The 21,432-nt window shown below is 39.8% G+C and overlaps 2 protein-coding genes across 5 annotated transcripts in view; one reads left to right on the top strand and one right to left on the bottom strand.

Annotated features, from left to right (window-relative positions):
• Positions 1 to 5,235, bottom strand: part of IL36G (interleukin 36 gamma) — a 163,068-nt gene extending 157,833 nt beyond the window's left edge. Inside the window, exon 1 of the mRNA XM_040496769.1 lies at positions 5,186 to 5,235. The gene's annotated coding sequence lies outside the window, so the exon portion shown is untranslated. The remainder of the gene's footprint in view (positions 1 to 5,185) is intronic.
• On the top strand, positions 1,912 to 21,375 carry IL1A (interleukin 1 alpha). 4 transcript variants are annotated; one of them, XM_040496766.1, is made up of 8 exons: positions 1,920 to 2,624; positions 3,243 to 3,297; positions 4,263 to 4,311; positions 5,085 to 5,307; positions 7,097 to 7,270; positions 8,615 to 8,736; positions 11,198 to 11,267; positions 21,266 to 21,375. In XM_040496766.1, exons 2-8 carry the CDS (start codon positions 3,251 to 3,253, stop codon positions 21,274 to 21,276), a joined length of 696 nt encoding a protein of 231 aa, XP_040352700.1. In that variant the 5' UTR covers positions 1,920 to 2,624; positions 3,243 to 3,250; the 3' UTR covers positions 21,277 to 21,375. The 4 variants fall into 4 exon arrangements, with proteins under 4 accessions (XP_040352701.1, XP_040352700.1, XP_040352699.1 ...); XM_040496765.1 differs by lacking the exon at positions 21,266 to 21,375 and adding an exon at positions 2,757 to 2,830 and having other exon boundaries at positions 11,198 to 11,706; XM_040496763.1 differs by lacking the exon at positions 21,266 to 21,375 and having other exon boundaries at positions 1,921 to 2,624; positions 11,198 to 11,706.
• The last annotated feature ends 57 nt before the right edge of the window (positions 21,376 to 21,432 follow it).

The following is a 21,432-nucleotide window of genomic DNA, read 5'->3' as shown; positions in this document are numbered from 1 at the left end:
AAGATATAAAGAAATGGAAAAACATTCCGTGCTCATGGATTGGAAGAATAAATATTGTCAAAATGTCAATACTACCCAAAGCTATCTACACATTCAATGAAATCCCAATCAAAATTGCAACAGCATTCTTCTCGAAACTAGAACAAGCAATCCTAAAATTCATATGGAACCACAAAAGGCCCCGAGTAGCCAAAGTAATTTTGAAGACGACCAAAGCAGGAGGCATCACAATCCCAGACTTTAGCCTCTACTACAAAGCTGTAATCATCAAGACAGCATGGTATTGGCACAAAAACAGACACATAGACCTATGGAGTAGAATAGAAACCCCAGAACTAGACCCACAAACGTATGGCCAACTAATCTTTGACAAAGGAAAGAACATCCAATGGAAAAAAGACAGTCTCTTTCACAAACGGTGCTGGGAGAACTGGACAGCAACATGCAGAAGGTTGAAACTAGACCACTTTCTCACACCATTCACAAAAATAAACTCAAAATGGATAAAGGACCTGAATGTGAGACAGGAAACCATCCAAGCCCTAGAGGAGAAAGCAGGAAAAGATCTCTCTAACCTCAGCCGTAGCAATCTCTTACTCGACACATCCCCAAAGGCAAGGGAATTAAAAGCAAAAATTAATTACTGGGACCTTATGAAGATAAAAAGCTTCTGCACAGCAAAGGAAACAACCAACAAAACTAAAAGGCAACCAATGGAATGGGAAAAGATATTTGCAAATGACGTATCGGACAAAGGGCTAGTATCCAAAATCTACAAAGAGCTCACCAAACTCCACACCCAAAAAACAAATAACCCAGTGAAGAAATGGGCAGAAAACATGAATAGACACTTCTCTAAAGAAGACATCCGGATGGCCAACAGGCACATGAAAGATGCTCAACGTCGCTCCTCATCAGGGAAATACAAATCAAAACCACACTCAGATATCACCTCACGCCAGTCAGAGTGGCCAAAATGAACAAATCAGGAGACTATAGATGCTGGAGAGGATGTGGAGAAACAGGAACCCTCTTGCACTGTTGGTGGGAATGCAAACTGGTGCAGCCGCTCTGGAAAACAGTGTGGAGGCTCCTCAGAAAATTAAAAATAGATCTACCCTATGACCCAGCAATAGCACTGCTAGGAATTTACCCAAGGGATACAGGAGTACTGATGCATAGGGGCACTTGTACCCCAATGTTTATAGCAGCACTCTCAACAATAGCCAAATTATGGAAAGAGCCTAAATGTCCATCAACTGATGAATGGATAAAGAAATTGTGGTTTATATACACAATGGAATACTACATGGCAATGAGAAAGAATGAAATATGGCCTTTTGTAGCAAAGTGGATGGAACTGGAGAGTGTTATGCTAAGTGAAAAAAGCCATACAGAGAAAGACAGATACCATATGGTTTCACTCTTATGTGGATCCTGAGAAACTTAACAGAAACCCATGGGGGAGGGGAAGGAAAAAAAAAAAAAAAAGAGGTTAGAGTGGGAGAGAGCCAAAGCATAAGAGACTGTTAAAAACTGAGAACAGGGGCGCCTGGGTGGCTCAGTGGGTTGAGTGTCCGACTTCGGCTCAGGTCATGATCTCACAGTTCGTGGGTTTAAGCCCCACATCAGGCTCTGTGCTGACCGCTTGCTCAGAGCCTGGAGCCTGCTTCAGATTCTGTGTCTCCTACTCTCTCTGCCCCCCCCCCCCCATTCACGCTTTGTCTCACTCTGTTTCTCAAAAATAAATAAATGTAAAAAAAAAAAATTTTTTTTTAAATAAAAAAAATTAAAAAAAAACTAAGAACAAACTGAGGGTTGATGGGGGGTGGGAGGGAGGGGAAGGTGGGGGATGGGTATTGAGGAGGGCACCTTTTGGGATGAGCACTGGGTGTTGTATGGAAACCAATTTGACAATAAATTTCATATATTGGAAAAAAAAAAAAAGACTTCTGTGGGTATCATTTTTCTCTCCCGTACCCTGCCCCAACCAGGAGGCTGTCTCCTGACACTGAGAATGATTTATGCCTATTCAACCAAACCTCCCTCCCCAGAAGAGACAGATCATCTTCTCTCAGAGCCAACCCTCATCTGCCAGGGGCTGCCAAGCATTCCATCAATTCATACTCAGCCCTGAGGTACAAAAAAACAAATTTAGCTAAAACACAAGCCACAGCTCCTAAGCTCCTTTCCAACTCCAGCCATCTAGAAGTCTGATTTTAGGAGTTCTCCCCTCCTCCCCACCGTACGTTTTTACATTGCCTGCCCTTCTTCCCTTTTTCTAAGACCGCATGTTTACAACTGTTCAACAAAGCAATAAATAAATGAAACTTACTAGTTTCATTGAATTAGTTCAATAAATGAAACTTCTCTAACTTAAACCAAGTTAGAAACTCCTGGAATCTCTACAAGCAACACTACTATCAAGTACGCAGTGTGTCAGTATTTTGGCCAGTTTCGTTAAAGGAACATAAAAACCATACAAAACAATTCTTCCCTGTAAATTCCCCGGTGACGCACACAGACCACGCCTACTTCAAGAAGACAAAAGGCCAAGAAGCCTGACAAGGGCCAAGTCTCCAGGCAGAGAGGGAGTCATTTCATTGGCGCTTGAATCAGCAAAGGTATTGTCCTGATCACATCTTTGACTTTTAAAATATATTTTGCTTTTCTTCTTGGCTGTTGTCTCTCAAACCGCCTTCTCTGAAGATTAAGCCTCTTCCTTCCTTTCTTCCCTGGTTTGGTGTGTGAGTTAGAATCACAGTCAGATTTCAGAGAATTCTTCCTGCTGATGGGGAACTGAGGGAATTGGCTTCATATGAGGGCACTGGTGAGTACAGCTGAGCCTTCCTTTGGAGGGAATCTGGACTACCAAACTATTAGGAGAAAACTGGAGATTTCCAACTCTGTCTCTCTCTTGCATCTATGCAAGGCAAATACCTCATTCTTGTGGGGGTTTTTTTCTTTAATTTATCCAAGTTTTCATTGAATGCCTACTGTGTACAGTATATTGGGTTGGGCACATAAAACTACCAAGTTTCTAAAAGAAGTTAATAATCTAGTAGAGGAGGCAGATACATTTGCAAATAACTCAAGGGAGTGAAAAGAAGAATGGGGAAAATGCTGACTGTGGGCTAAGTCATTCATTAGGTTTCTCAAGAAGCACAAAGCACAGGTGGCTCCCTTTTCTGGCATTTGGTTCAGTGGCTGCTAGGCTGACGGCCACTGGTATTCTCTTGCAGAAGTCAATATGGCCAAAGTTCCTGACCTCTTTGAAGACCTGAAGAACTGTTACAGGTAGGAAATCAATTCTATCTCTTATAATTTAATGAAGGGATCCAGGTACATGAGAATCCACCTCAGAGTTAACAGTAACTAGCATGGAGCCCAACTGGCAAAGGTATAGAGATGTGTCCTACTGCTTAAGTCAGGGCAGGTTCAGTGAAGATCCAGAAAGAGTAGGTACCCCACATGTTAAACTAAGATGGCACTAACAGGGAGGCCACCTTTTCAGAAAAACTATTTTTACAGTCTGCTGTGTCTTAGTGAATTTCAACGTCTACTTAGACACAGCCTCAGTCAAGTTCACATGCTCTGATACAGTATTGGGTTGTCATGGACTGCCAGAGAGAAAAACCATTCTCAGGAAAACTTCTGGATCTCAATCTGGAACAGGCAATGGCTAAACAGCAATTTTAGCATGTGAATGCACACACACAGTCTAACCTCATTCAGACATAAGAGTAGGGTAAGTGAATAAAATTTAAAATTAAAGAATACTTTAAACAAACATGGTATTCCCATTACCTGTTAATATACACTAACACAAACTAGGCTATCAAAATGTGGCTATACTAGTTCCCAAGTATAAACTATTAAATTTATTTTAGTGAATACATGAAAGCAATGTGTAACACATGACCTATTTGGCTAAAATTAAAATAAGGTGTCTCCAAAGCATTTCTCTTTTGAGGAGGTTAACATTTTTCCCTGAAATTCAACTAGAACTCTTCAATTTGTTAGCCAAGGCCCATTTTTACAGACAAAGTTCAAGGCCTGTCCCGACGATTACTAATTCCAAATTAGTGAGTCACAAATTACTGTATACATGTACGTAAATGTATAGAAGTCCTTAATTTTCTTAGATGACAGTAATGACCAGGTGTCTGTTACCCAAAGCTAATGTGGTCATTAAAATACACTGCCCGGTGACTGCAGTGATGTAAAACACAGAATTACATTCTTATTATCTTGTTTGGCAGTGAAAATGAAGAATACAGTTCTGAAATTGACCATCTCACTCTGAATCAGGTAAGCAAATGATGTAATTCTTATGGGATTGCTATTCTTTTTTTTTAAGTTTATTTATTTTTGTTTTGTGTGTGTGTGTGTGTGTGTGAGAGAGAGAGAGAGAGAGAGAGAGAGAGAGCAGGGGAGGAGCAGAGAGAGAGAGAAACCATCCCAGAAAATAAAAATAGATCATACTAAGAGTTTACCACTGCCACCACTATGGTATGTTCCTTAAAGTCTCTTCTAGGTACATACACACATTTGAACAATTATTAGGAATATATCATATATAATTTTATATACAGCTTTTTTCACTAGCAATACATCAAGGACATTCCAGAGTACCGTGAACTATGAGATCACGACCTGAGTCAAAACCAAGAGCTGGAGGCTTAACCAGCTGAGCCACCCAGATGGCTCACAGGATTGCCATTCTTATACAGTATTTTTTCTACCAGAAGAAAACAGCAATAACTTGAATCCTCGATGTTTTGGTTTCACCCTAACTAGAGGTTCAGAGACCTGCATCTCTCCCTCCTAAGTGAGATCAACTGCCTCTCTACACTGACAGTTGATGGCACTGTCCATTCTCAACAGACTTTCCTAGGGAAAGGTGGGAGGGAGGTAGAAAAAGAGGAGAGTTTGGGGAGGGAGGGAAGAAGAGAGGGAAGCGGGGAGAAGAATGATGAAATAGAGACCCTTCTCACCAAGTCTATTGAATACAACTTCTACTGAAAAGGATCTCATCCTATGACCATATGCAGCCCCTCAGTTTCCATGCTCCTTCCTCATAGAAATCCTTCTATGATGCAAGCTATGACCCACTTCATGAGGACTGTACAGATAAATTCATGTCTCCGAGTACTTCTGAAACCTCTAAGACACCCCAGCTTACCCTCAAGAAGAGTGTGGTGATGGTGGCAGCCAATGGGAAGATTCTGAAGAAGAGACGGTTGAGTTTAAATCAATTCCTCACTGCTGATGACCTGGAAGCCATTGCCAACGAAGTAGAAGAAGGTAAGAAGTCAAGTGCAAATAATATCTTTGTTTTCCATTTTTAAGAACCTGGAGACAACAGAGCACAGGGGAAAATAAAACCTAGAATCAGTAACAAGAGGGCAATCAGGCATTAGTCCAGTAACTACAAGGAAGGAGAAGATACTTTCATCCTTCTCCAGTAGGGAGGGAGCAGCAGTGGTCTGAGCCTATAGAATACTTCCTCATGGGCTTATAGATAAAGGTCATGTAGCTTTTATCCTTATGGCAGAAAGCTGTCATATACTGTTAGTAGGTGACTATTTACAAGCTACATTCCTCCAGATAATAACTCTGCCCCCATTGAGCAAGTCACTTAACCTTTCTGTGCTTCAGTTTCCTCTACTGTAAAATGGAGATGATCAGAGTCCCTACTTGTTAAAATTAAATGAGTCAATACTTGCAAGCTGCTGAACTAGAATAATGCCTGGCATGGAAATACCCACTAAATGTTAGGTATTGCCATTACCCCTACTCCTATTCCTCCTACTTACTACTACCTTTGTTAATACTACCAGTACTGCTAATTGGTTAATGGCTGCATTATCTCTACACTTTATGACAATCTTACATTCTCATTTGACAGATGAGGAAACTAAGCTCAGTTAGGTAAGTCACATAGTGTGTAAGCGGGAGAGCTTTAAACCAAATTCAGTTCTGATTATAACACTTAGGACTATTCTCCCATGCGTCTACTATACAAACCTCTACATGAAACATAAGCCCAATATTTTTCAGATAATAGCTTTTTAAGATAACAGGTAAACACTAATACACATTCAGCGAGAAAACTGGAAGATACAAGAAAATGTAAAACAGAAAATAAAAATAGTTCATGCTAAGAGTTTACCACTGCCACCACTATGGTATGTTCCTTAAAGTCTCTTCTAGGTACATACACACATATGAACAATTATTAGGATTATATCATATACAATTTTATAGTCAGCTTTTTTCACTTAGCAATATATCAAGGGCATTCTAGAGTACCAATTTTTCAACATTATAAGTAATATAACAATGAACATCCATATCAATAAATCGTCACTTTTTTTTTACTCTTTTAAAAAAAGTTTATTTATTTGGAGAGAGAGAGAGCAGGGGAGGGGCAGAGAGAGGGAGAAAGAGAGAATCCCAAGCAGGCTCTGTGCTGTCAGCACAGAACCCGACATGGGGCTCAAACTCATGAACCATGAAATAATAACCTGAGCTGAAACAGTTGGATGCTTAACTGACTAAGCCACCCAGAAGCCCCAGTAAATCTTCGTTTTTAACACTATTTATTTCCTTGGAATAGATTACTAGATGTAAACTTACTCAGAGCCATGAGGATTTGTGAAGCTACTGATACATCCACTATTCAGAAAGGGGGGTAGACATTTAGACCTGCATGTCCAGTGACATAGAATTCTTAACATATTCATTTTTTCTCAGAGTATATTCATTTGAAAAATATAGATGGTGAATGTTAGCAGTCTTCCTGGTTTCCTAGAAACCTCCAAACAACCAAAATGAAAATACTTCACAAATGATCTCTTTTAAAAAAAAATACTGCCTAAGGAGTTGAAGTTTAAAAAGAAATAAGTAATCACAAAGATAATCCTAGAACCAACTCCGCTGACTGGGTAGCTTCGCTTCTCTCTGTTTCTTCATCTGGATTGGAATATTCTTAATGTCTCTTCCATAGCTACTTTTGATGCTTGTATTAGAGTAGAAATATCATCTGTGTTTGTACAAAGACATCAATCTGAGCTTGTGATAATGGTTTTAGAAATCATGAAGCCCAGATCAGTAGCACCCAACTTCTATAGCAGTGAAAAATACAACTATCAGAAGATCATCAAATCCCAATTCATCCTGAATGACAACCTCAGTCAAAGTGTAATTCGAAAAGCAGGGGGAAAATACCTCGCAGCCGCTGCATTACAGAATCTGGATGATGCAGGTAAGTGGACACAACTCTGTCCTCCTCCCCTCCTCTTATTTCTGTATTTCTTTCAAGCTTTGTACTTTCAAAATATAGACCTCTCTAGATTCCTGGCTTTGCACAATCCTTCTAGAATAGGATGAAGCACAACACCCCGCAGTAAAATCCTGGGCAAGGACGGGAGCTTCCGCCAAATCAGGAAGCTCCACAAAGAGAGAAGTTTCCTTTCTTTGGGAGCACTGAGTGGTAAGCTTTCTGATGTAGTATCTCCTTTGGTTCTCTTAGATAGTCTTCTCCTCAGTTTTAAAGATGAGGAAACTGACTCCCAGAAATATGAAATGACTTGCCCAAAGTTACCCAGAAGCCAATGAGGGGCAATCACTCTCCATTAGAAAGCCTGCTGATCAAACTTAGAAATAAGCACCAACTAAAAAGAATCATCATCTCTGATAACATAACTGTGAAGCGAAACATCCAATAAGCTGAGAATATTTTGGGGAGGATGAAACTTAGTGTCCAAGAAACTTAGCCACACAAATCCAATTTCCATGTTGTACATATTTTAGCTTCAGGACATGTCATCAGCATACAAAATTATTTTCAGAGCTCCACACGGGCTACTTGGCAATAAACAAACGGGGCTCCTTCTAATTGGACATACTTCAGACAACATACTTTCCACTCAGACATTTACAAATTATTTTGTGTTCTATTTTCCTACTTAATATTATCTCATGTAATTTTCCCACATATTGAAATAGTATATATATTTGCCATTTTAATGGCACTAGAATATTCAATCATGTTGCTATGCTGGTCCCTTAGGTTTGCTCCAAGTAATTCTATTGCAAAGATTATTGTATATATAATTTTTCCCTAGGAGGTTATTTCTTTGGAGCATATCCCAAAAAAGGAACTCTTAGGTTCCTAGGAGTGAATAATTATCCAGCTCTTATTAAGCATTGTTCTCTGAGGAAAACAACTACTTTTCACTAGCACTAGTAACATGATCGTATCAGCTTCCTCAAACCCCTCCACTTTAGGTTATAATGAACTCATGGGCTCACAAGTTGAAGGGTCTTGTCCCACTAATGTAATTACAAGAGATTCAACAAATAGCCCCCAAGCATTCATTCAACATAGAAAATTCTGAAGACATCAACCAAGTATTTACCTGTCCAGTAAAAGCGGCAGACATTGTGAAGGATACAAAGATCTATGGAATTTCATTCTGGTGTTTACATCATAGTTGGGGACCTAACTACACACACACACACACACACACACACACAATTTACATAACATGGGATTTTATTCAAGTACAATGGATTTACTTTCTTTTTTGGCTTTTTTCTTTGCCAGTGAAATTTGACATGGGGGCTTATACATCAAAAGAAGATTCTAAACTTCCTGTGACTCTCAGAATCTCAAAAACTCGACTGTTTGTGAGTGCCCAAAATGAAGATGAGCCTGTATTGCTAAAGGTCAGTCGTCCTCAGTCTCCAATTGACCTTCATTTACATCCCATATGTTTGTGACTGATTCCAATAGACAGACACCCCTAGCAGGGTGGCATAGTCCTCTTCTCTTCCTACCACAGTTTCCACCTGTCCACCTGCCCCTACCTGCTACTTCTCACCTTTCCCCAGAGGCGCTTCTACGCAGGATCTATGAGAAAGTAAAAATGGCAAGAGTGAATAAAAGGGAAATTACCTTCTTCCTTCTTTGTCCTTACCCTACCTGATCCTAGTCACTTCCCATCCCAGGGCATCCATTTATTCTATCCATCTTGAACTCTACCATCTGAGCTATATGATGGTAGGCCTTAGGACAATGGGGCCTGCTTCTAAGAAACTCAAAAAAGCCAACTAGGAGCAGACAGTATGAATCACCTGCCATTGGGCACAAGCAAAAATCTGGGAGCCAAGACTGAAACCCTGGCCTTTGACTCTATTGCCTCTCTCTCTTCATTGGTGCCAGCATTATCCCTCATCCCAGCCCCATCTCCACTACCACCTTTCCCTCAAGCATACAGACACACACACACCCACGATAGCCTTTAGATGTTTTCTCCACTGATAAGAGGTGACTCTTATTTAGTAAATGTATAATGCAAACCCCCAACTCCAACCGTGCATGTATTTCTCCACATGGGTTAAGTAAGGTAAAAATGATATCTACAGACGAGGGCAGTATCTTCCTTCATGAATTCATTCAACAGTCATCATTTATTGAGAGCCTTCTATTTTTCAAACATAGTGCCAACAGCTACGTAGACCGTGGTGAGCCAAAATCCCTAGCCTTATAGAAGTTGGTCTTCTGGGGGACACAGACAGTAGACAAGCCAAAAAAACAGCAAAAAGTAAAAGATGCTGTAAAGCAAATGAAAAGGGTGCTGAGATAGAGAAAAATGGGAGAGTACTCTTTACATAGGGAGGCAAGAGCAGAGCTCCCTGTGAGATCTGATAGGAGCATGCCTTGCAAGGGGGCAGGTAAACATGGGCATTCTAAACAGAGGGATCTGAGTGCATCTGGGCTCTATACCTTCAAGAGTTTAAAGGCCACCTTCAGAGACCGGAAGGAACATTGTAGAACTGAGGCACTGTGAGAAGGAGGAAAGATAAGCGGAGGCTAGTGTTTGTGGAGCCTTGCATTTGGGTTTCATTTGAGGTACAATGAAAAGTCATTAAAAGGTTTCAAACAGGGAAGTGTCCCCACCTCACTTATATTTTCTAAACTAGAGAATAGATCACCAAGAAGGCAATGAAGAAAGCACAAAGCTCAAATAGGAGGTAATAATAACAATCATGGAACTGGGGGTGGTGAGGCAGATAAAAAGTAGACAGAAACGGTTATGTTTCAGAGATAGAAGCAACAGGAGGTAGGAGAGAAAATACATTTACTTAGATGGGGAAAAAGTAGGAGAGGAATGGGTTTGGGAAATAAATTCCTTGTTGGCATTGAAAACCCCAAGGAAACCTCAAAAGGATAATCGGTTGCTTTATTTGTTTTTTAATGTTTTATTTATTTTTGAGACAGAGAGAGCATGAACGGGGGAGGGGCAGATAGAGAGGGAGACACAGAACCGGAAGCAGGCTCCAGGCTCCGAGCCATCAGCTCAGAACCCAACGCGGGGCTCGAACTCAAGGTCGGTGAGATCGTGACCTGAGCTGAAGCCGGAGGCTTAACTGACTGAGCCACCCAGGTGCCCCAATATAATCGGTTGCTTTAGATTAAAAAGAGCACAGAAGAAGTGTATCAAGTTGAAATCTGAATTTTACTTTTCCATGAAAGTACTGTTAGATTCTATTCATACTCGCAAGAATAGTACAGTCTAAAGAGATCGCAATTGTCATGGAGTTAGTTGCTGTTACACTTGGAAATGTGTGTGTGTGTGCGCGTGTGTGTGTGTGTGCGCGCGCGTGTGTGTGTGTGTGTGTGTTTTGGGTTTTTTAAACTTTTAATTGTTAGCTTAAATATGGAGATAAACATCTCTAATAATAAATTGTTTTCCCAAAGATATGATCAGCACACTTAGAGGTCAAAATGTTTAGAGGTCTCAGAATTGCTAGTGCTCAGATTTTATGCAAAATGCCTTATGCTTATGTTGAAGGCAGGACAAGAACAATGTTCTACCCTACCTTCCAGGATACGGTAAGACACGACTGTCATTGGCAATCCTCATGAATAATTTGGATTTCTCTCCAGTTACTTAAGGAAGTTAGCTATTAAGTGTGTATATGGTGTAGACTGGCCATACATCTAACAGGCATGTAATAGATGCTTGCTGAATGAACAAATGAGTGAAGAACCTATATCATCACATTACAGAGTCACAGTCCTAAAGTGCTATATTTCTTACAAAGGCCAAATGTCAAGGGATTGCACTTCAGTTCTTTGTCTAGAATCTTGTTTTCTAACATATCTCTGTTCTCCTAATTACAGGAGATGCCTGAGACACCCAAAACCATCAGAGATGAGACCAACCTTCTCTTCTTCTGGGAACGTCATGGCAGTAAGAACTACTTCAAATCAGTTGCCCATCCAAAGTTGTTCATTGCCACACAGGAAGAAAAACTGGTGCACATGGCAAGAGGGCTACCCTCTGTAACTGACTTTCAGATACTGGAAACCCAGTCTTGACTCTGGAGTCTACTTACTTGTGAAGTGTTTACAGTCCATATGTACTATGTACATGGAGGAGTCAAATCTTTTACTCTTAGTCACTTGATGAGCATGTGCTGAGCCTTTGTAATTCTAAATGAATGTTTACTCTCTTTGTAAGAGAGTGAGCAAGCTCTAATGGAACCAACATCAACATATAATGTTGTTTGTTATTTAAAGAATACCCTATACTTGAAATACAAATCAAAACCACCATGAGATACCACCTGACACCTGTCAGAATGGCTAACATGAACAACTCAGGCAACGACAGATGTTGGCGAGGATGCGGAGAAAGAGGATCTCTTTTGCATTGTTGGTGGGAATGCAATCTGGTGCAGCCACTCTGGAAAACAGTATGGAGGGTCCTCAAAAAACTAAAAATAGAACTACCCTACGACCCAGCAACTGCACTACTAGACATTTATCCAAGGGATACAGGTGTGCTGTTTCAAAGGGACACATGCATCCCCATGTTTATAGCAGCACTATCGACAATAGCCAACGTATGGAAAGAGCCCAAATGTCCATTGATGGATGAATGGATAAAGAAAATGTGGTATATATATATATATACAATGGAGTATTATTCGGCAATCAAAAAAAAATGAAACCTTGCCATTTGCAACTACGTGGATGGAACTGGAGGGTATTATGCTAAGTGAAATTAGTCAGAGAAGGACAAAAATGATATGCCCTCACTCATATGAGGACTTTAAGAGACAAAACAGATGAACATAAGGGAAGGGAAACAAAAAGAATATAAAAACAGGGAGGGGACAAAACAGAAGAGACTCATAAATATGGAGAACAAACAGAGGGTTACTGGAGGGGTTGTGGGAGGGAGGATGGGCTAAATGGGTAAGGAGCACTAAGGAATCTACTCCTGAAATCATTGTTGCACTATATGCTAACTAATTTGGATGTAAATTAAAAAAAAAAAAAAGAATACCCTATACTTTGCAAACCACCAATCAATTTAATTATTCTTCTTCATAACAATCTTGGGAGAACTAGGGCTACTTGATATGGCTACCAAAAAGACTCTACCCATATTACATATGGGTTAAGTAAGTGAGGCATAAGAAATACCCACACAGCAGTTGGAATGAGAAGCCATTTGCCCAGGATTTCATTCCAACTGCTTGCCTTTAAGTTGCTGATGGACCCTTAATCAAATACTATAAGTTTCTGGGACTTAGTTTGGTTATCTTCAAAATGGAGGGGGTGATACTTATACCTTTCCTGCCTCAACAGTCTTTTATGCCAATCAATGAGATCAGTTTAGTAAAATACTTTTTGAATGAAAATTTTGAGCCTCAAGAAGTCAAGTGTAAAGTATTTATTATTTATGTACATATATATTTATGAATATATTTTTAAGATAATTATAACATGTTATTTATGGCAATTATTTGTATTCTTGTAGTATGACTGATCATCCTTAACAACAGTAAAGAATGTTTTTCAGGCTAAATAGTTTTATTTATTCACACTAAGGCACTTTGGTCTAAGTCTTGCTTTTTGTAGTACCTGGAAGCTCTATAATTATGATAATAAATTTATATTAATATCTTGTGCTGATCATTGACAATCTTTCAATCCTCTACTTTTAAACTTGCTTAGCATGCTTGTGTCATTCAATTTCACCTGCTATCAAGTCCTACTAGCTAAAGAGGGATAAACTTAACTTTGGTAACCACGAGACAACTGTTAATCTAAACTTTCTTTTCCGGAATGTAAGCAATGTTCCTTCAACAAGGTTCTACAAGTTGTGATCAAACTATAGTGTTAAATTTCTATCAAAAGTAAGGACTGATACATTATTATAAATCATAATTGAATAAAACTTATAAAAACATAAGTCTGACACAATTATTTACTGTCTTAATCATTATTTTAATGCATGGTAATTAGGAACAAATGATAAAACTTCACATAAATAACCCTAATTAGTGTTACTTTATAAAACCAAACCAAGTTTTATGGTTTTTCTCTCCCCTTTGTTAGCTTGCCACTATGCACAAATGGTACTTAGAATGATAATATTCCCAGGGCGCATGGGTGGCTCAGACTAACACAGCCTGTAAGTGGGATCTTGTCCTTCCTATTTTAGATATCATGGTTTTGTTAGAAATTGACATTAGCTGTTGGAAAGCAAGTGACATTGTTGATTCAGTGTTTGTAGGCAATTCATACCTATAGGTCCTCAACCTAAATTCAAAACTTTAAATGTATCCCTGTTAAAATTATTCTTGTTAATTTAGCTTGTTCTTTCTAGATTGTTCCAGATTCTAATTTTTTTAATATACTGGCTCTTCCTCTTAGCTTTGTGACATTTGTAACAGACATTTGTGACATTTGGTGAGCAGATTTTTGTTTATAGTATATTGCGGAGTATAAAGAATAGGTTATAAACATTTTTACAGTGTGATCCTATTTTCATTTAAAATACCTACAATCTGTATTTAAATAATTATGGAAAGGTATACATCAATTTATATACACCGCATTATATAAAATGTTTCCTTTATCCATTGATGGACATTTCGGTTGTTTCCATATCCTGGCTATTGTAAATAATGCTGCAATAAATATGAAAGTGCAGATTATCTCTTTGATATCTTGTTTCATTTCCTTTAGCTTTTTACCTAGAAATGGAAATGCTGGATCACATGGTAGTTTTATTTTTAGTTTTTTGAGGAACCTCTATAAGGGTTTCTATAGCAGCTGAAGCAATTTATATTCCCAACAGCATGGCACAAGGGTTCCCTTTTTCCATATCCTTGCCAACCCTTTGTTTTCTCTTCTCTTTTTTTTTCAACATTTATTTATTTTTTGGGACAGAGAGAGACAGAGCATGAACGGGGGAGGGGCAGAGAGAGAGGGAGACACAGAATCGGAAACAGGCTCCAGGCTCTGAGCCATCAGCCCAGAGCCTGACGCGGGGCTCAAACTCACGGACCGCGAGATCGTGACCTGGCTGAAGTCGGACGCTTAACTGACTGCGCCACCCAGGCGCCTCTTGTCTTTTTTTTTAATGTCTATTTTTCAGTATCTGAGAGGGGAGGACGCAAGCAGGAGAGGGGCAGAGAGAGAGGGATGGGTAGAGAGAGAGGGAGAGGGAGAATCCCAAGGAGGCTGAGTGCTGTCAGCACAGAGCTTGATCTTACAGAACTGTGAGACCATGACCTGAGCCAAAATCAACAGATGCCTAACGAACGAGCCACCCAGATGCCCCTCTCTTGTCTTTTTGATGACAGCCATGCTAACAGCTGTGAGGGTGATATCCTTTGTGGTTTTGATTTGCATTTCCCTGATGATTGGTGATGTTGAGCATCTTTTCACGTTCTGTTCACCATATGTATATCTTCTTTGGAAAAGTGTCTATTCAGTTCCTCTGCCCATTTAATTGGAATGTTTGGTTTTTTGCTATTGAGTTGTATGTGCTCTCTATATATTTTAAATATCAACCCTTTATCAGGTAGATGGTTCACAAATATTTCCTCCCATTCTGTCAGCTGCCTTTTCATTTTATTGATGGTTTCTTTAGCTGTGCAGTTTTAGTTTGATGTAGTCTCACTTGTTTATTTTTGCTTTTGCTGCCTCTGCTTTAGTGTCATATCCAAAAAGTTATTTCCAACACTGATGCCAAAGAACTTACTTCCTGTTTTCCTGTTTTCTTTTAAGAGTGTTACAGTTACAGGTCTTAAATTTAAGTATTTAATTCATTTTGAGTTGATTTTCATTTATGGTATAGGATAGGGGTCTAGTTTCCCAACACCAGGTATTAAAAAGACTGTCCTTTCCCCATTGTATATTCTTGGCTCCTTTCTCAAAAAGTAATTGGCCATATATGTATGGGTTTATTTCTGGGTTCTCAATTTTGTTGCATTGGTCTATATGTTTTTATACCACTACCATACTGTTTTGATTACTATAGCTTTGTATTGTAGTCTGAAATGACAATGTGAAAATTTTACAATATTAATTCTTCCAATCTATGAATATGGGATATCTTTCTACTTATTTGTGTCTTCTTCAATTTCTTTTATCAATGTCTTACAGTTTTCAGCGTGCAGATCTTTCACCACCTTCGTTAAATTTATTCCTATTTTACTCTTTAAAAAAAAAGGGGGGGATTATTGGGGTGCCTGGGTGGCTCATTCAGTTGAGCATCCAACTTTGGCTCAGTTCATGATCTCATGGTTCATGGGTTCAAGCCCCGCATCAGGCTCTGTGCTTACAGCTCAGAGCCTGGATCCTGCTTCGGGTTCTGTGTCTCTTTCTCTCTCTGCCCCTCCCCTCTCATGCTCTGTTTCTCTCTGTCTCTCGAAAAATGAATAAACATTAAAAAAAATTTTTAAGGGTTCATTTATTCTTTTTGAGAGAGAAAGAGATATCAGAGTAAGGGCAAAGAGAGAAAGAGACAGACAATCCCAAACAGGCTCTGCACTGTCAGCACAGAGCCCAACGCAAGGCACCTCATTGATGCTATTGTAAATGGAACTGTTTTCTTAATTTATCTTTCTGAGAGTTCATTGTTAGTATATAGAAATGCAAATGATTTATGTATATTGATTTTTATGCTGTAAATTTACTGAATTCATCTATTGTTTCTAACAGTTTTCTTGGTAGATTCTTTAGAGTTTTCTATATATAATATCATGTCATCTGCAAATAGAGACCATTTTATTTCTTCCTTTCTGACATGGATGCCTTTTATTTATGCTTCATTGTTCTGGCTAGGGCTTCTGATACTATGTTGAATAAAAATGAGAGTGGGCATCCTTGTCTTGTTCCTGATCTTAGAGGGAAAGCTTTCAGCTTTTCACCACTGAGTATGATGTTATACTTGTATGATTTGGGCTTGTCATTTATTATGTTGAGATACACTTCTATACCCAGTTTGTTGAGATTTTTTAGCATGAATGGATATTGAAGTTTGTCAAATGCTTTTTCTGTGTCTATCGAGATGATCATATGAGTTTTATACTTTTTGTTACTGTGGTATATCACATTAGTTGATTTGAAGATGTTGAACCATCCTTGCATCCCTGGAATAAATCCTACTTGATCATGGCTTATGATCCTTTTAATGTACTGTTGAAATCAGTTTGCTAATATTTTGTCGAGGATTTTTGTATCTATGTTCATCAGGGATATTGGCCTGTAATTTTATTTTCTTCTAGTGCCCTCTTCTGGTTTTGGTATCAGGGTAATGCTGGCCTCATAAAATGAGTTTGGAAGTGTTCCATCCTCTTGTATCTTCCAGAAGAGTCTGAGAAGGATTGGTATTAATTCTTCTTTAAATGTTTGGTAGAATTCACCAGTGAAGCCATCTAGTCTTAGACTTTTCTTTTTTTGGTGTTGGGCAGGGGGGAGGCAGATTTAATTATTGATTTAATCTCCTCACTAGTAATTGATCTGTTCAGAATTTCTATTTCTCATGATTCAGTCTTGATATATTGTCTATTTTCTAGGAATCTATCCATTTCTCTTATTTGCTCAATTTATTGGCATGTAATTGTTCATAGCAATCCCTTATGATCTTTTGTATTTCTGCCATATAAGTTGTAATGTCTCCTCTTCACTTCTTAATAATTTTTTTTTTGAGAGAGAGAAAGAGCATGTGCAAAGGGGGCAGGGGGTGGACAGAGGGAGAGAGAGAATCATAAGCAGGCTCCATGCCCAGCACAGACCCTGACAGGGGGCTCAATCTCACAATGATAAGATCATGACCTGAGCCAAAATCAAGAGTCAGACGCTTAACTGATTGAGCCACCAAGGAGCCCCTCCTCTTCACTTATATTTTCATTTATTTGAGTCCTCTCTCTCTCTCTCTTTTCAGTAAGTCTAGCTAATAGTTTTCCTATTTCATTTATCTCAGTATGTATGATTTAAAAACATGAACTATACATAAAATGTATTTTGATATATGCAAATTATGCCTTAATAAAAAGGCTTGTTTTATTTTTCATTTACAAAAGGAAAAAGTATCCCTATTCCATTTCTTCTTTTGTGCAAGCAAAGTATCTTATTTTTGGTACCCTCTCTCAACCCTGGCCTTGACATGTTCACTTATTTGAAATTGTTCTATAAGGTTATTTATCTTTCTTGTGGATAAATTTCTTGCCTCCCTCCCCGTTCTCCCAGCTACTTCTACATAGTATGGTTACTATACTGAAAGTCTTTTCTTTTTAAGTAATCTCTACCCCCAACATGGGGCTCAAACTCATTACCCCAAGATCAAGGGTCACATGCCCTACCAACTGAGCCAGCCAGGCACCCCTGTATTGAAAGCCTTTAAAGGGAGAAAGCTCTATTCATTCAATAGATACTTATTTAGTTCCTATTTGGTGCCAGGCACAATAGCTATAATGGTCTGCTCTCATAAAACTTACACATTAGCAGGGAGAAAGATAAACAAATAATCAAGCTAATTACCAAGGGAACCTCAGGAAAACTTCCTTGAAAAAGGTATGTCTTGCCTGAGACTAAAGGATGATAAAGAGTTAACTAAAAGAGAATAAAAAGACAAATGACCCAATTGAAAAATGCACAAAGATCTAAATAGACATTTCTCCAAAGAAGATATACAAAAGGCCAATAAGCACATGAAAAGATGCTCAACGTCAATAAGCCCTCAGGGAAATAGAAATAAAAACCACAATAAGATGCCGCTTCACATCCACTAGGATGGTTACAATCAAACAGATGGACAGGAACTAGTTAGTTAGGATGTGAAGAAACTGGAACCCTTATACATTGCTTGTGGGAATGTAAAATGGTGCAGCTGCTTTTGGAAAACAAGTCTGGCAGTCCCTCAAATGGTTAAACACAGTTACCATATGACCTAGTAATTGCACTGCTAAGGCATATACCCAAGAGTATTGAAAATATATGTCCACAATATAAACATGGATGTTCATAGTAGCATTACTCTTTTTTTTGTTTGTTTGTTTACTTATTTTTGAAAGAGAGAGAGAGCAGGGGAGAGGCAGAGACAAGAGGACCCAAAGCAGGCTCTTCGCTCACAGCAGATTCCAATGTGGAACCCGAACCCATGAACCACAAGATCAAGACCTGAGCCCAAGTCGGACACTTAACGGACTGAGCCACCCAGGTGCCCCGCAGCAGCATTATTCTTAATAGCCGAAAAGTGGTATATTATTCATACAGTAGAATGTTATCCAGTCATAAAAAAGAATGAATTACTGACACATGCTACAACATGGATGAGCCTTTAAAATATTACACTAAGTGTGGGGCGCCTGGGTGGCGCAGTCGGTTAAGCGTCCGACTTCAGCCAGGTCACGATCTCGCGGTCCGTGAGTTCGAGCCCCGCGTCAGGCTCTGGGCTGATGGCTCGGAGCCTGGAGCCTGTTTCCGATGCTGTGTCTCCCTCTCTCTCTGCCCCTCCCCCGTTCATGCTCTGTTTCTCTCTGTCCCAAAAATAAATAAAAAACGTTGAAAAAAAAATATTACACTAAGTGAAAGAAGCCCATCATAGACCAGATACAGTATAATTCCATGTATATGAAATGTCCAGAACAGGCAAATCTATAGAGATGAGAAGTAGACTAGCATTTTCCAGGGACCAGGAAGAGGGAAGAATGATGGGGACTGACTGCTAATTGTTATGGGGCTTCTTTAGGGGGTGATGAAAATGTTCTAAAATTGTATACTCTAAGTGGATGAATCATATGGTATGTGAATATCCCAACAAAGCTGTTATGGTAACAGTAATAAGAAGAAGAAACCAGGGGAAAATGGGAGGAAGAGTTCAGCTCCCAGACAGGAAAATATGGAAAGGAAATGAAGGGGAAAAAAGCAGTATGACCGAACTACAGTGAGCAAGGAGAGAGCAGTATGAATTGAAAATGAAGAAGTAGACAAAGGCCAGGCCCTTCGGGAGCTTGTAGGACTTTAGTGTGAGAGCAATGAGAAGCCATTAAAGCCACAAGGAGAACTACAGTGGATATGTTGCCTGATAAGTTGAAAATTGTTAAACCTATTTAGCTTTCTTTCCACACTTTGTGTTCCACCGAATATTCCCTCAACTATCCAAAGAATGTAGAAAAGGGTGCAGAACTGGCCTATGTTGCTCCGAAGAACTAGGAACGATGAGCAAGAGGCTTACTTGAGCTCATTTTATAATTATATTTTTTTAATATTTCTTTATTTTGAGAGAGAGAGAGCACACAAGCAGGGGAGCGGCAGAGAGAGGGAGAGAGAGAATCCCAAGCAGGCTCTGCACTCTCAGCACAGAGCCTGACACAGGGCTCAAACTCACAAACCTTGAGATCAGGACCTGAGCCCAAATCAAGAGTCGGACGCTTAACCAACTGAGCCACTCAGGCGCCCCCTGAGCCCATTTTAAAGAAAGTTTCATAATAATCAGGGCTTTCCAATAACGTAAGGCGGCTCCCTGACACCAGCAGGGTTCCTGCAAAGATGCAATACCTACATGGGATCTGTAGGATACCCTAGCACTGAATAGAGATCAGTCAAGATAACAGGAGCCCCTTTCTTACTCATTAACCACAAACGCTCTTGCCCAGCTGCTAGAGTTAACCATTAGGTGGACTCATGGTCCTAGACAAAGAGTCCAGAATTTTCACTAAAATAATTGATAGGTGTCCTATTTTAAGCATATTTGTATACAGGTAATATAAATGTCAAAATGCATAAATCCAGGAACCCCAGTACGGCTCCCTGCTAAACTCCCCATTTGGGGTCAAAGAACTGCTGCAATCGCTTCATGCCCAGCTGAGTACCCAACCGGTGAAGCAAACATGGCAAACAGAGGCCCAGACATAGCTGTCTCTCTTTACCCATAGCTGGCCCAGAACATTTCACCAGCATCCAGGAAAGAGGAACCCTGACATGCAGAATGTCAGAAACATTCCCCAGATTGCTTCATGAAACCAGGGAAGAGTCAAAACAGGGGGCAGGCTTTGAAGGAAAATGTTTTAGGGCTGAAATAAGAAGAATGAGGTATGTCTAATGACTCAGGAAGACTGGGCCTGCCCCCCTCATCCCTTTCTCGGTTAGGCATATACCCAGATGATGAGGTCAAATAAAAAATATATAATAAAAAGCAGCCACCTTGAAAGCAGTATGGCACTTCCCCCAAAGTTAAAAATAGAATTACTATATAATCCAACAATATTGCTTCTAGATATATCTACCCCCAGAGAACTGAAAGCAGAAATTTCCACAGGCAGCTGCACCCCCACGTTCACAGCAGCGATATTCACAACAGCTAAGGGGTGGAAGCAACCCACAGATGAATGGATAAACGAAAACTTGGTACACGCAACGCATACAATGGAGTATTATCCAGCCTTAGAAAGGAAAGAATTTGGGGAGGAATTCTTGCCACATGCTACAACATGGATGAACCTTGAGGATTTAATGCTAAGTGAAATAAGCCACAGAAACACAAGTACCGGACGATTCCACTTAAATGGGGTTCCTAGAGTAACCAGAATCACACATAGACAGTGAAATGGTACTTGCCAGGGCCTGAGGGGAGGAGGCAAGGGGGAGTTCCCATTTCATGGGTATTGTGCTTCTATTTGGCAGGATGACCAAGTTCAGGACGTGGACGGTGGTGAGGGTTGTACAACATTGTGAATGTACTTAATGCCATCGGACTGTACACTTAAAAAGGGTTAAAATGGTAACTTCTGTGACGGATATTTTACCAGTTAAAAACAGCAGCCACCCTGCAGTACTAAGAACTTAGGGCTTTTAGATGCATGAGAACTTTCACACGTAGAGCTAATATACTGGTGTGGACCCCCGAATTCATCAGATTTGGGGTTTACCTTGTTTTTTCAGAGCTCCTGTGAACCTTAGGGTCTGAGAGGAGTAGGGCGGTCCTGTCTACGCGGGCCAAGCAGGTTTCCGTGACCGACTCCACAAGCGCCCCTCCCACCGCTCCTCTGAAAGGACCAGCCAGTGTGTCGCAGGTCCCACCAGCCGTCTTTTATGCCCCGGGAGCTGCA

This window comes from Herpailurus yagouaroundi, unplaced genomic scaffold, assembly GCF_014898765.1.
Source record: "Herpailurus yagouaroundi ecotype Mexico unplaced genomic scaffold, PumYag 188, whole genome shotgun sequence".
Taxonomy (NCBI): domain Eukaryota; kingdom Metazoa; phylum Chordata; class Mammalia; order Carnivora; family Felidae; genus Herpailurus; species Herpailurus yagouaroundi.
Note: the sequence above shows the minus strand (reverse complement) of the source record. Positions and strands in the feature narration are given on the sequence as shown.